General features: G+C 36.8%; 1 protein-coding gene across 1 annotated transcript; it reads left to right on the forward strand.

The window, feature by feature from the left end:
- The first annotated feature begins 1,208 nt into the window (after positions 1-1,208).
- Positions 1,209-12,758, forward strand: LOC146316382 (ubiquitin-conjugating enzyme E2 H-like). Its single transcript, XM_084733891.1, has 7 exons — positions 1,209-1,498; positions 7,217-7,293; positions 7,440-7,514; positions 7,613-7,652; positions 7,846-7,898; positions 9,630-9,758; positions 10,930-12,758. The coding sequence occupies exons 1-7, from the start codon at positions 1,446-1,448 to the stop codon at positions 11,052-11,054; spliced, it is 552 nt and encodes a 183-aa protein (XP_084590017.1). The 5' UTR covers positions 1,209-1,445; the 3' UTR covers positions 11,055-12,758.
- Positions 12,759-15,101: the final 2,343 nt, after the last annotated feature.

A 15,101-nucleotide genomic window follows, 5' to 3' on the forward strand; every position in this document is an offset into this window, starting at 1 on the left:
GCAACATATATGTTGTCTGATATGTGCCTATATGAACTTAATATAGATTGTTTTCATAGATTAGCTTTATGGGGAGCATTGTGTGTGTATATGATGCCTTTTCTTACAGTAAATTCAAATTTTATATATACTTATAGTTTGCTGAATCTAGGTTTTTTTTATTTAGTTAATTATAATTATTAAAAATAGCTGTAAAGGTTTAGTGCGCTGATATTATTTTGGACAATAATAATAGTTAAATTGTAAAATATCCTGCCCCCATTATACATGTTCTCATCTCATTTATTGTTCTGATTTATTTCTGCTACGTTTTTTGCTTTCTGTTTTAATTTAATTTAAGGTGCATACAAATTAAGTTATTATTTTAAAAGTTATTCGTACTGTTGCTGTTATTATATTCTATATTCTGTGTATTATACTCTGTATAAAGAATATCAACCATATATCAGTGTAACAGTTTTTTTACACCCTGATATTAGTATCAACATCAGTCCCAGAAATCCATTATTGGTCATGTCCTAGATTAAACTACCTAACAGTATGTATAAAGATAAAAAAATATATCATATATAATAATAAAACACTGACAGGGACAATTTTACTAAACAATGACTACTTTTTCTTGTGCTACTTTTGCTAACAATTCTTAACATACTTTTACTTAAGTACAAAAAAAAGGTGATTGCATGACTTTCACCTGTACTAGAGTATTTTCACAAAGTATAAGGCTATTAGCACTTTTACCTGGAGCTGCAACAATCGATCAGTTAATTGATCAGTTGTCAACCATTAATTTAATTGCCAATTATTTTGGTAATGGATATGTTTTGAAGGGTAGACGTCAAATTGAAATGTGAATATCTTCTGGTTTTGTTGGTCCTCTGTCAGTAAAATGAATATACTTATGTTGTGGTTAAAACAGTATATCTGAGGACATCATCTTGGGCTTTTAGAAACACTGATAACAATATTTTTCCCTGTTTTCTGATATTTCATAGACCAAACAACTGATCAATGAATTGAGAAAATGATCGACATATTAATTTATGATGAAAATAATCATTAGTCACATTCCTACTTCACTTACGGAAATATTCTGAATACTTTTTCTGTCATGAACATGCACAAACAGCACACTGAGCGTGTAGTTGTGTTCTGTGTGGTGTATTTCTATATGTGGGGCCCCTCCTCTGCTCAGTGTGCTGGCTGGAGGTTGATGTCACTGGCAGAGAGAGTCTTCAGGACAGGACTCAACTAGGCAGAGCTGGACAGAGAGGCACTGAAGATTCACTGAGAGCAGGAAAAGTGGGCGATGTTGCAGCTAGGATCCTGTTTATGGACATTGTGGGAAGGCTGTTGAGGGCTTGTAGGTATTTTCGAGCTGAAAGGTTGAGGTAGCCTCATCGCCGCAGTATTTTTAGATCACTTCTGAGAGGAATACAAAAATGTCGTCTCCAAGTCCGGGCAAGAGGCGAATGGATACCGACGTGGTGAAACTGTATCCTTTCCAGAACATAAACAACATGCCTGAAGAGACAAATCAAATGTTTTATAATGCTTGTCAGCTCTTTAATGTTGATCAATTGGAGTATTTGTTCCCGATGGCTGCTATAATGATGTATGTGGCTAGTAGCTAGGTTATGTGAGGTTAATATATTTTGAGGAAAAGTGTGTAACGCTAAACACTTTGATGTGAATGTGTATCTATGTGTAATGTTAGATTCTGCGGTTAGCTAGCTCACTGGTAAGTTAGCAGAAAGGCTAAGAAGCTGCACATTTAGTTATTTGTGTGAACTCAGTTGCCTGTTAGCCAGCGTTAGCTTGCTAACACATTAGCAACGGTCTTCTTGTTTGTATCAAACGGAATCTGTCGCAATATAACGCTGGCTGTGAACTCTGTGTTCAGGTCGTGTCTAGAATGTAACCCTTGATTCGCGATAATCTCGCGAGATTGGAACGCATTGTTTCTTTCATGTGAACGTTGTGAATAGTAATTATGTTTTATTTTATGGCAACGCCGTCGTTAATAAGATCTGACCAGGATAATTAACAAAGAACACCTGTGTGTGGTTAAGGACATATCACAGGTTGTGTTAAAATGATCACTCTCGCGAGAGCTTTCGCGGGTCTGGAGTTCCCTTATAGACACGACCCTCTGTTCGCTTTGAACATTGTTAGCCTTAGCTTGGAAGCGATAAGTTAGCAAAAAAATATGTGGCCCCACGGGACTGACAACACAATGCGAATGATTATCGAGGACTTGTTTACATTTTGAAAACGCTTCTTTTGAAAGACACGTTTATTTTTACGTGATTTTGTAAAGGGAACGTCAGGGTAGCTTGTTAGCTGTGTAGCATGCTATCATTAAGAGAGAACAAACAGGGTCGATGTAGCGTACCACAAGCGATCTTTGGCAAATGACAAATGCAAAGTCGACAGATAACTATATTAATTATCGTTAGAGAATAGAGAAACCAGATTTTGACCTTTTGTGTGTCTGAAATTGTTGCCAAAATACCACAAAATCGTGCAAATGGAAGATAAACAAAACATAAATTCTATTCATAGTGAATAAGTCGCGGTTGTCTTGTTTACATCAAACTATACAGTAAAAATGATTGAAGCGAAAGATCATTTTATCTCACTTTAACGACGCTAAAAAGAAAAAAGACAATGGATGTATTATCCTATTAATTATTGTATTTGCTCAGTAACTTCACTCCCTTCAAGGTGTAATGTCGCATAATGTAATTATTATAGTTTGTTTACTACTGATTTGTGAAATCTATGTATATATCTAATGTATATTATTTGTGTTATTGCTTGATAGTTGCACTTATCAGTTGAAGTTTGCATGAAAGGGTTTCTGACAGCGTGAGGTGAATTGTTTTGTTTTTGTCCTGCAGCTAGATGCTGCTCTCTGATTGGTCAGCCTGTTACCATCCGGAACATGGTAGAAGGCGGGGCTTTTCGCACAGCTGATCGAGGAACAACAAGCGTGCTGAACGTAGCACATGCAGGGAGGGATGGGGGCTGGGAGCATTCAGGCCATGGCAGCTAGGGACAAGGAGGATATACTGTACACTGACGCTGAGGTGGTGAACATGTTTCTACTTTGACACAGCTAGCTTTTACAGAACAAACAGATAACTGAGACAATTTGTTGATTAGCTAATCAGCTAAGTGCAAAAATCATAGGTAACACTTTTGCTAAAGGCATTTGTGTTTTATTGTTCAGTCTGGTAAGACAAAACAAGCAATTTGAAGAAGTTGCCTTGATTTTTTTCACCATTGTCTGACATTTTTGTAGACTAAACAATTAATCACAAAGTTGGTGATGTTAATTGTGAATAGAAATAATCAGGTGTAGCCCCGCAGAAAGCATAAGTATGAGTATGTTAAGGTTTAAGTTTTTAAAATACTTTTACCTCAGATGATGTTAATGAATAAAAATGAGGCTAGTATTAAGATTGTTTACATTTAAGGACCGTTTTAAAGTTGTGAGAGTGTTAGAGTTTTATGTGAAACTTTTCTACACTTAGACACAATCAGTTTGAAAATAGAAAAAAAAAAGATTTAATACTGCAAACCTGTAAAATATTTTGGAGGGATTAGTGAGATTTAATCAGTGTTAACTCCCTGAGTTTGTGTCACGTATCAATAATATAACACTAAAGCCCAATTAATGCAGGATTTTTGGGGTCAGTAAAAATATTATGGAGTAAAAATATCTGATATTGATATATTGGTCAGTCAACTGAAACAGAAAACTTTCATTGGTATTTTTTGATAATCATAAATAACTATAAATTGAAAAAACAAGAGAGAAAAATGGGTAATGTTAATTAAGAAAAATTATCAAATATACATAAAATACCACCAGTAAAACTTAAAAAAACAATCTGCATTATGTTCTATTTAAAAAAAAAAAGTTTTAACATCAGTGCATAGACAATATATATGCCAATGTAGAACATAATAGCTGTAATAGGCCAGTATCGGGTCAATGATATTGGCTGACCAGTTTATCTGTGTCACTCTATTAAACCCTTTATTCCTTAAATTTCCATATATTATTTAATGTCTATACTCTTTAAGTGTAAAAAGGCAGTGCTGCATGGTGATAGTGACATTGTACATTTTTATCAAATGTACAATCATTGATGTACTGTCATGTCTATGAAAAATGCATGCAAACATGAAAAATACAAAATAATCTTGTTGTCTTTGTTGTTAATGCCATTGTTGTGTTTTATTGATGCCATTATAAAATATGAATGAGAAATCTAAGAATAGACAGTGAGAATCACTCAGGAAAAACATGTCGGGATCCATCAGTTCTTGTAGCACAACTGTTTTAACAGGAGATGACGTTCATCATTTCATGTTGTGGCTTGATCAAAGTTGATTCTGACCTGCTGTAACGGCAGCTCACAGATTATTTTACTGTCCTTATAAGTGGACACAAACATCAGTGTATGTCCAACATGTTAATCGGGCTTGACCAAATGTATTGCCATATGCTAACCTACTGCAGGTCAATAAATTTTGTCTTTTAAATGTGTAGTGTAATTGCACAGATGAGATTAGAGCAGACACACTGTTACAGAATGGGTGAAAAATAAACATATCGTCTTCTTTTTTTTATAGGAAAATAAATCACATGCACTGTGAGCTTTAGTGAAAAAAAAAAAAGCTTTTTCCCTTGTGTAGTTACATTACTCTTGAGTGAGCATATTCTTGGGTTTCTATGGTCAACCCTTGGGGAAAGGCATAAGAGACAGATGCACATTTTTACTGCACAAGTCTATAACAGGTTTTATTTATAGGAGCCATTGCCTCAGATCACATTTAGAGCTACCGTGTCGTCTTGGTCAGTGGTTTGAAAACCTTTCTCTATTGAGTGACTGAGCTTTTTTAAACCGTCTTCTCTGGTAGATGTTTATAGTTCTTTTGCCTCCTGACAGTTATGTAATCAAACTGTGTAGCACTATTATTTGAGCTCCAGCAGTTTGGCTAAATTAGCATCCATACGTTACCTTGGTTAGATTGTTGGGCTGGAGATGACAGAAAGATTTATGACAGGATGATGAAACAGGGTGTGACAGTTGCTTGCGAGGTTTCTGTGTTGTTTTTTTTCTCCATCTGTCATTGTGTCAAAGTTGCACAGTCGTTGATTTAATACGCTCGCACTCTCTGCTGTCACCACACACTGTGATTATGACACATCCTCTCCACCCAAGTCACCTGTCATCTCCTCCAGCTGAAGCCACCTGAAAAACAGATCAAAGTTTCCATCAGTCAGTTGGCTGGCTGGCTGCAGGCAGCACATTTCTGCTGAATACACTGAGCCTACTAATGTTTGATAGTTGGTAGACCCTCCACTGATGTCTGTGCTGTCAGTATTGTTCTCCCCTCTCAGAGTGTTTATAGGTAATAATAGTATGTGGTGATTATTCATTTTTCAAAAATGTCAAACATTTGTTGGTTCCGGCTTCTTTGTGTGAGGATTTGATGTTTTTCTATGTAATTTATGAAAGTAAAGGAAGGAGTTTAGACTGTTGGTTCATCAAAAGAAGCAATATGAAGATGTTTATTTGGGCTCTGAGATATTGCGATGAGCATGTTTCATAATTTTTGACATTATATAGACTAGATGATTAATCGTTTCATTGCAACAATAACTGACTGATTAATCAATAATAAAAATAATTCAGCTCTTTGCCTCCTGAACATTCAGAAAAGTGAAGATGTGATCATTCATATCATCTGTCTTCTAGTTGTTGGGTAAATTTTCTCCAGTGAGATTGATGCTATCTTCAAGTTTGATAACTTTCTGCCCTATTCTGACTGCGAGGTTGTTTTGTTGTTAAGGAGAACTGTTGTGTCTGTTGGTTGTGTTTGTCTGATACTGTATTATTGATCTTACTGCCACAGCTCATGTTATTGATCCTATGTCTGACCTCTGACCAGACACACAGAGACAAAGACCAACCTCAAATTTCTACACAACTAGAGGTGGCAAAAGTACACACATTTTTTTTTACATAAGTAGAAGTACAGATACTTGTGTAAAAAAAAAAAAAAAAAGACTCCTGTAAAAGTAGAAGTACTGATTCAAATTATTTACTCAAGTATAAGTGAAAAAGTACAGGCTCTGAAAATAACAAATGTGAACTTTTCTTCAAAGTGCAAATCAGTTTCCAATGTCAGCAACAGAAGTTTAACATTATAATCAACATGAGAACATTTCAGGTCTAATTAGGTCTTTTTTCTTTTGTTAGAAATTCCCTTGTCTCTACAGCACCAACAAAATCTTTTGTTCAGCCTCAGCAGAAGCTGGTTCTCAAATTTCTTACAATCGTGGTCTAAAACCAGTCCTACAGTGCTAAAAAGCTTCAAACAAGCAGCTGACAAGTTCATTAGACACATTTTCTCCACGGTCGAGTTTCTCTCTCTGTCTGTTTCATCTTGGTATGTCTTTCATGTTGTTTTTGTCTTGTTGCATCAGTCATGTGTTTGGGTTGTAAGAAAATATCTAGCTATCATGTAACACAGTATTATATTTTGTGATACTGTATAGATTCTCAAAACACTCTATTGTGATATTGTACAATACATGCAACTCAGATCTTGTACAAATGGTGGTTGTTCATCATGAAAGGATTTTTCTTCTTTTTAAAAATATGGAAAAACAAATCACAGTATATAGAATTGTATCTCCTGTATTGTGATACATACCGTATCACCATATTCTTGCAAATACATGGCCTAATCGTGCATTATATGCACTGATGGATATAATAAGGAATTGTCATGTTTTATTGTCTCATCCATTTAATTGAAATCAATCTTGATGTTGGGAAGACAGCGTGCAATTATGCAAAACAGAAATAATCAATGATTCACCTCAGATGCTCTAAAACTAAAGTAACAAGCCTGTTGTGAAAATGTGAGGGGTAGAAAGTACAGATGTATTTTTTTAAATGTAGAGAGTAAAATTAAAAAGTTGTCAGAAAAACACATACTGAAGTAAAGTACAGATACTTGAAAAATCTATTTAAGAACAGTAACAAAGTATTTGTACTTTGTTGCCTCCCCCCTCCAGGCACAGCAGCTTAATTTTTGTTGAATGTGTTGTGTGATGTTATCTGAATTCTCTGCCTGTCCTGTTGCTTGTGTTTCTCGTGCTGCCTTTTCCTTAACCAGCCGTCAGCATTGAGAGCAAACACGAGGTCACCATCCTCAGTGGGCTCAATGAGTTTGTGGTCAAGTTCCATGGACCACCTGGAAGTAAGAAAAAATTACGTACTTTCACTTTCTTTCTCTCTCCCTGACAGCATTTCACCAGTTTAAACATCCCGAATAAAACTATTCTGAGTGACACTGTTTTAGTCTGGAAATGTGTTTCATTATGTTGTTCCATCTTTTCTTTGCAGCGGCATATGAAGGAGGTGTGTGGAAGGTACGAGTGGACCTGCCAGATAAATACCCCTTCAAATCTCCCTCAATAGGTATGAAATATGTCTGGAAGTGTTCTAGTGCAGCCTTGACATTTCCTTATAAAATCTTGCTCTACAATAATTAAAACTTGCTTCTTTTTTGTTAACAGGATTCATGAATAAAATCTTTCATCCCAACATTGATGAAGCGTAAGTATACCTGCAGTATTATACGTGTTTCTGTACAGTGGTTGTTTTTTATTTAACCACTCAACATGGCGAAGACTGAGTTGATTTTATGGCAACAATGTAAGAAATTATTCACTGGTGTTTTTGTTGAGATCACTTTTGACATCCTCTGCTTGACTTTCATGTTGTCCTCACTGTGATTTGTCTTTTTCAGGTCAGGAACTGTGTGTTTAGATGTCATTAACCAGACATGGACGGCTCTGTACGGTAGGTCACAACCACAACCACGGTTCTCAGCGTGTGATGGCTTTATATAGTTTCACCTGTCACTTGGGTAAATTGATTGACAGTAATAGTCAATAAAATCACACACAAAGCGAGCAGCTTATACGTTTATAGTGCAGCCTCAGGCAGAGCATCTCGGTTTAATCAGCTTACACTTCGGTGATAACTGCTGCTTGTATTGAGGTCATGCATTGAGCACTGGTAGATAAGAAGGTCCTGAGGCTGAGAGGATGTGGTGGTTTTTTCACTTTGTTGTTCAAGTTAACGTCAAAATTAGCTCGAAACTCTTCCGACCTTCTATCAGTAGCACCCAGATTTGGTTTGTGTTTTCTGGCCTTTTATGTGCAACAGATGATCATATTTCAGCTGATCGAGTTGTGAGTCATATCGATGATTTATATCAAGCCTGCGTCACTGTTTTAAAAAAAGATCTTTTATACCTTGATGGAAAATGGTTACATTTGTTTTAAAATTTAAAACCATCTGTGTTTTACAGAAAGAAAGACTCTGAGATTGTATCACAGGCAAAGACATAATTAGTGTTATATGTTATTCAGTCTGTTTTTGATCCTCAGCTTTGTTTGTTTTGGGACATGTGTTGTGTACATAAAAACAACCCGATAAGTATTTATGTGTTTCGTGGAGGCGGTGTGACACCGGTGTGATGAGCAGTTCCACAGATGATAATCTTTAGCTATGATGACTAACAGTTGAACACATGGAAGAATACAGTCAGTAATCTTGTCTGAACATTGACTGAAGTAGCATTATGATTTCTACAGGTGTTACTGGAAACCTAACATCATAATATTGAATATAGTGAGTGTCATCATGTACGTTTGATCATAATTTATCCTTTAAAATATCCCACACTTGTTTAATTATGTATCTGAAAGTTGTTTTAGGCTGTCAAACTGAAAGAGGTCGTCCTCAGCTGGAGCTGATGGCATTTTCAGATACACACATAAAAGGCCCAAAATAGTTTTAAATATTAAAAATGACTCAGAAAAGTAAGTGGGTGTAGTTTGTCACTGTCCCTTTTCTACAAATTGAATTACTTCCAAAATAATTTTCATGGAAAATACAGCACAAAACTTAATGTAATCTTCTGTCACATGTGCACAGTCAGCATGATTCTCACCTTTACTCCCATAGTTTTGTGTGAAGCATAATGTGTTCCATTTTATTTGTATGAAAAATGTTTCTGTGGACCTACATATTCAGTACTGTCTAAATTATCACTGGCAGTTGTACTACTGATCAATCCAGCTTCCACAGCTATCACAGGCTGCATAACAGCTCACTTTACTTGCATTACATGTACATAAACGCATCCCAAAGCTTATTTCTTCAGATTATTTTTTCCTGTTGTACATATGTAACTAGAAATACAGTACAGAGTATATGTATATATGCAGGAAGGTTGCTATGGAGCAGTTACTTGTTGTCTGTCTTTATTAATACTTCTAAGCGCTCAGGTTGATTACATGTGACCAAAGAACAATACATCCATCACCATGTGGATATACATACATGCAGCTGTTTGAAGTGAATATTTCATTTTAGGAGAGACGTCTAGTGGATGTTGTTTTAGCTCGACTCATGATCAAATGGCTCTGTGCTGGAATAATGACAGCTTGTCTACCTTGATGATATTTCTCTGTGTCTCTGCTGTTCTCTGAACTCACTGATCTCTCTCCTGGCATCCACCAGACCTCACCAACATCTTCGAGTCGTTCCTCCCTCAGCTGCTCGCCTACCCCAACCCCATTGATCCTCTGAACGGGGATGCAGCAGCCATGTACCTGCACCGACCAGAGGATTATAAACACAAGATCAAAGGTAGCACACCCGCACCTTACACTGAAAATCTTAAATGGTGAATGAGATGGAAAAAAACATGTATATGGTTATTATAGGGTATCTGTATTTGGGGAATATAAAGGACCTTGTGCTGTCCTGGAATGCAACTGGGATTTTGCAAGCAGCTACTGTAGATATTTGACATGTCCAAATATCTTCATGAGCCATGTGAAACATGGTTGAAAGTTGCAATCAAAATAGCGTCTGTAGTAGTTAAGATCAGTGATTTCTGTCAGGTGCTGACATATGAGACAAACAGAGAATAGACGACATTATAAATAATAATGTCGAAGGTGTGTATGCATGGGAATGCAGCTCACACCTCAATCAAGCCCAAAAATAAAATTGTGGGTTTTTTTTTAAAAACAAGTTTTTTTTATGCACAAACTGAAATGTGCAGAAAATCAGGGGGTGGAAACACACTTTGTGTCACGTTCTTCATTGGCAGTTTGCTCAGTAATCATGGCAATGTAGATTTCCAAACTTTTGATTCGTCTCAGTGAACAATTTTCTTTGGAAAAGGCATTTAAAAGACAACTATGGTTAACAGTGACGAAACTTTCAAAACTGGGTCAAATTTAAAAAAAAAATTGTGGAACTATTTAAATATTTTAATTGAATGTTCACATCGGTCATATTTCACCAGAATTTACAGTAGTGACATTTCTCATCCTCTACAATGTTCAAATAAAAGGCCATCGTCAAGTTGGAGCATGACAAAGTAACCACATCCAGATTTCTTTGTTGAAAGGCAAAGAAAAAAACTGCTTTAGATGGGACTCAAGTTTCAGTCTAATATTTAACCCATTTATCCGAACCATATTCCTTTCTTTGTAGACTTTGTCTCAACTCTGTCTCAATGACTGTATGTCGCCTGACTTCCTAAGACCTTTCTGCCAAAAAGCTTTGCCGGTGCTTTTGGCAGACAACTAATCAGCGTCAAACTCTATGTATTCAAGTTGATCTTATAAGATTCCTCCCTGAAATATTTCCATGACAACTGAGCAAAGCTTGTGTGAACATGTTACCTGTGTCTAAAAATGATCTGTTGATTTGTGAAAGTGTTTGAAGAAGTGAAGCAAAGCTGTTGTGTTGCTGTGTTGGTGACATGGACTCTTCATCTTTCTGCCTTCTTGTGCGTCTTTTTCAGAGTACATCCAAAGGTACGCCACAGAGGAGGCTCTTAAGGAGCAGGAGGAGGGAGGGGGCGACTCCTCTTCTGAGAGCTCCATGTCAGACTTTTCGGAGGACGAGGCTCAGGACATGGAGTTGTAGTGAAGGGCGGGAGAAGATCCCGTCCCCTTCACCTCTCAAAAGACTGCTGTTTCCTAAAGAGCAGAAACTCAGTACTATATTCATATTTAAACAAGACAATTTTTTACAGCGACACAAGGATTTTTATTGCTACACGAGGATTTGCAGTATGATATTGCAGAATATTAACCCTGATTTAGGAATTCATGACCACCCGCCATTCGCCTTCCTCTTTGCCTTTCCCCGAGAGCCTGTTAAGATCAGAAAGGAGTGCATCATTCATTTCCATGATCTTTAGCAGCTTCAGTTAAGGGTTTCACACTGCTCGACCAAGTGCAGATTGAGCAGTGAGACCAAGGCAGGAGGCAGGAGGACTGTCATTCAAACAAGACTGTTTACACAATCTCATTTGGTTCAACAAGTCACACGTCACCACCTCTTCAGATGTAACCTTGAGTTTTGAGTTTTGTTTTGTGTTTTTTTCTCTTAATTTTACATTTTACTGAATGATCACCGATAGAGGACAGCAGGATGACAATCCACCATTTCTAAGCGGTCTCGGCTTCAAAAGAGTGTGGATTCACTTTTTTTTTTTGAGCTGTCACCATCATTTTTTTTGATACTGCCGCCTCCCCGAGGAGTCGCCATTACAGTCATCGCCTCCGCAGGGCTGAGGACCAGAAGGCCACAGCTTGGTCATGTGTTCACTGTGTACAGACAGTGCAGGTGTGGCTTTGACAAGACTGCCCTCTGTGCAAACCTGCTGACACATCACACACACACACACACACACACACACCATCAAACAACCAATGCATCAACCAAGACAATGTGTGTGCATGCATGAATGTAACCCAGGGAGAATTATGGCGTATTGATAACCTGTGTTGTTGACCCCTGATGCTCAGCAGAAATCAGGAGAGAAGGTTCACAATTAGAGCTGCAGCGATTAGTCAGTTAATCGATTAGTTGTCAACTATCAAGTTAATCGCCAGCCATTTTGATAATCAATTGTTTTTTAAGTAAAAATATCCAAATTCTCTGGTTTCAGTTTCTCAGATGTGAATATTTTCTGGTTACTTTACTCTTCTTCTATGACAGTGAACTGATAATCTTTGATTGTAGACAAAACAAGACATTTGAAGACATCAGTTTGGGAAACATTACTCCACATTTTTCACCATTTTGTAAACCAAACAACTAATCGACTAATTGAGAATGACAGATTGCTTGATAATGAAAACAATCACTAGTTGCAGCTCTGTTCACCCTGATCCTTCTCTTCAACACCCATCTCCCCTCTCTCTCCTCCTCCTCCTCTCCGTTTTAGGAAAGTGTTTGTCATTCTCTGAGTATCTTTGTATATTGTGGCATGACACAGAAGTGAAGTTGTGTAGGGCTTTGTGGAGCTGTAACGCTGTAGATGTGGGGAGGGCTCTGCCTGTGTGTGCAGCAGGTGGGGTTTGATGGGGTTTATCCAGGTCCTTGTTGAATTTATTGAACTTCTTAACTTCGCCTATTGCTTGTGTTGAACTATAATAGGTGTTTGACTTGCGTAGGGATAGTTAGTTTTCTCGCGGGTGGTGAATCCTATCATACTGTATGGTTTAATACTTATATAACACACTAGTTTAAAGACTAATTGTCCTGTAAAGATAAGGAGAGTTAATACATCTTTTAGTCTGTGTGGGATGACTCTTTGTTGAATTAAATCCTCCAAAGACATGTCGCACCCCTGCACCCCCTTCTTATATGCAAACATGTTCATGAAAGATGATTTACGTTGTCAGACAGAAGTGCTCTTTGTTTCAGCCATTCAACACCGTCACCTACACTTTTTCATGCTGTTGATGGCTTATTGTTTTTGTGTTTTCCAAAATGGTGGGACCAAAATATAATGGATGTACCAGCTTAGTTTCATAATAGGGATGCCCTGATCATATATATATATATTTTTTTTTTGCCACCAGTACTGATTATCGATCATCTGTGATCCTTATTGGCAGTTACACAGCCAATATCGATCATTTTTTGTTTTCTTACAGCAGCTTGTATAGCAGTATTGTTAAAGGTCAATTTTATATTGAGCCAAACTGGACAGGTAATACCTGATTTTACCACTAGATGGTGCAAGTCACTCAGCCACTCCCAAGTGGAGCACAATATGAGACCATGAATGAGACTTGAGTCGTAAGTCTGTGTTTTCCTGCAAATGTTTCACAATAAAAGCCTTTTTAAAGAACTTTAAACTGAAATACTACAGGGCTTTTAATTTGAAAAGTGTTGACAGTGGTAAGGAATTCAAGGCAAGGTGTTGCAACTAGAAAGCATTAATAGGAAAGTATTTTTACTAAAAATTGTCTGATAATGACTGTTGGCTGATTGATCTGGGCATCCCTATTTCATAAATATTCCCCCAAAAAGACAACTGACTGGATTTGGGGATAAAGAGCTGACACTGAGGTTAAATGAGAAGATAAATGAATGAAGTTCCTCGAGGTGTCACACTCTTGACTGGCTTAATTCAACCTTAAATTCAGACACGAGTTTCTTTTACAGGGGACAGTTTAAAAGCTTTTATCCTGGTTTACCCATGAAAAGATTCATGTGCCTGTTGATGCCTGTGCGGCGAAGGCTTTACCCGAGCTGTGACAGTTTGTTAAATTTCATGATGGTACTCTGGTCTTGAAGCCTGATATGAGTTTTGTAACATGCACCCATGGCATTACAGAACAGTATGTATTGTGTGTTATTTCTGAAAGGAAACAAAGATTTGAATCTTACTTAATCACCATCAAAATTGATAATTTCTTCTTATTTTGGAGAAAAAAAGATTATAATCAAAACTTAATAATCCCTTTATAATTTTCTAAAGCGATAAAGAAGGTTTACATTTGTTTTGAGAATTAACATAGGTTGTTAAAACTAGCATGTCACATTTTTATTTTTTGACATGGCATAAAAGACATTTGTTTAATAGCCTAGATAAAAAGGCTCTAATTAGCCTTGGTAACCAAATATATGTTGGAGAAGGTCTTTTAGGACTACATGATGTCACAGTCAGTTGTCATTTGCAACAGAAAACAAACCACTGTCCAGCCTTGTTGTCTGTCATGATCTGGATCCATCAGTCTATTATGTATTTTTATTAATGAGACTCATTATATTTGATGCCTATAATTTGTTTGAATGTTTTTATTTTTGTCTTTTAGGCCCAATGTCCAGGATACGAGTCCAGATATCGCTGATTTTTAAAAAGCAAAAAATGAATAAATGTGCTTCCCTTGTAACTTGAAGAAAGAAATAAACATAAAAAAATATATGATTTATGTCTGTACTTTGCTTGTCTTTGACAGTGGTGGTAGACTGCTTCAGTTGTTGAGGTAAGGAACAACTCTGCTATTTATTCTCAAGTTTTCTATTTCATTCAGATGAGTTGTTCAGATTGATTTGTTGAAGCTTTTCACAGGGTGAGGGACATGTGGCACATATTATGTATTTAAAGTCATGTGTTGGAGCAGAATTTTGTTATTCTGGGGAAATTCACACTGACCAAATGACTTTAAGATGTGTCTCTCCTCTGTCCACTAGATGGCAGTCCTATCTGCCTGTTTTAGAGACTGTAGAGGTCAATGAGGTCCACTAACAAAGTTATAGAGGAAACTTCATTATTTGTTTCTCCATTTTTTTTTAAATCTCCCAGATTTATCTTTTAAGCATAAGAAAATCCCCAATAAATCAAATTGTTAATGTTTTACATGGGGCTAACAAGTAGTTGAAATAAAGGGAAAATATGAGTGACATGACAGTATTACACTGCACTGTAGTGCTGCAGTGATGCCCTGGCCTACAAATCTTGTTCTCCGCATGTAAGAAAACATGTTGGTTCAGTTCAGTATATATTCACCTTGTCATTATTTATGCCTTATTTAGGAATTCTTTTGACAGCTCACAATAGGAACAGCACAGGTGTAAATAATAAAATTAATGATGGCTGAATTTCATTTAGCTGCTTGTATTGTGCACACTGGCTCAAAATACAACAGAGCCATCACTGATTTTAGTAAC

The sequence above is a fragment of the Lutjanus erythropterus genome, chromosome 13 (assembly GCF_056507025.1).
Source record: "Lutjanus erythropterus isolate fLutEry1 chromosome 13, fLutEry1.hap2, whole genome shotgun sequence".
NCBI classification, from domain to species: Eukaryota; Metazoa; Chordata; class Actinopteri; order Lutjaniformes; family Lutjanidae; genus Lutjanus; species Lutjanus erythropterus.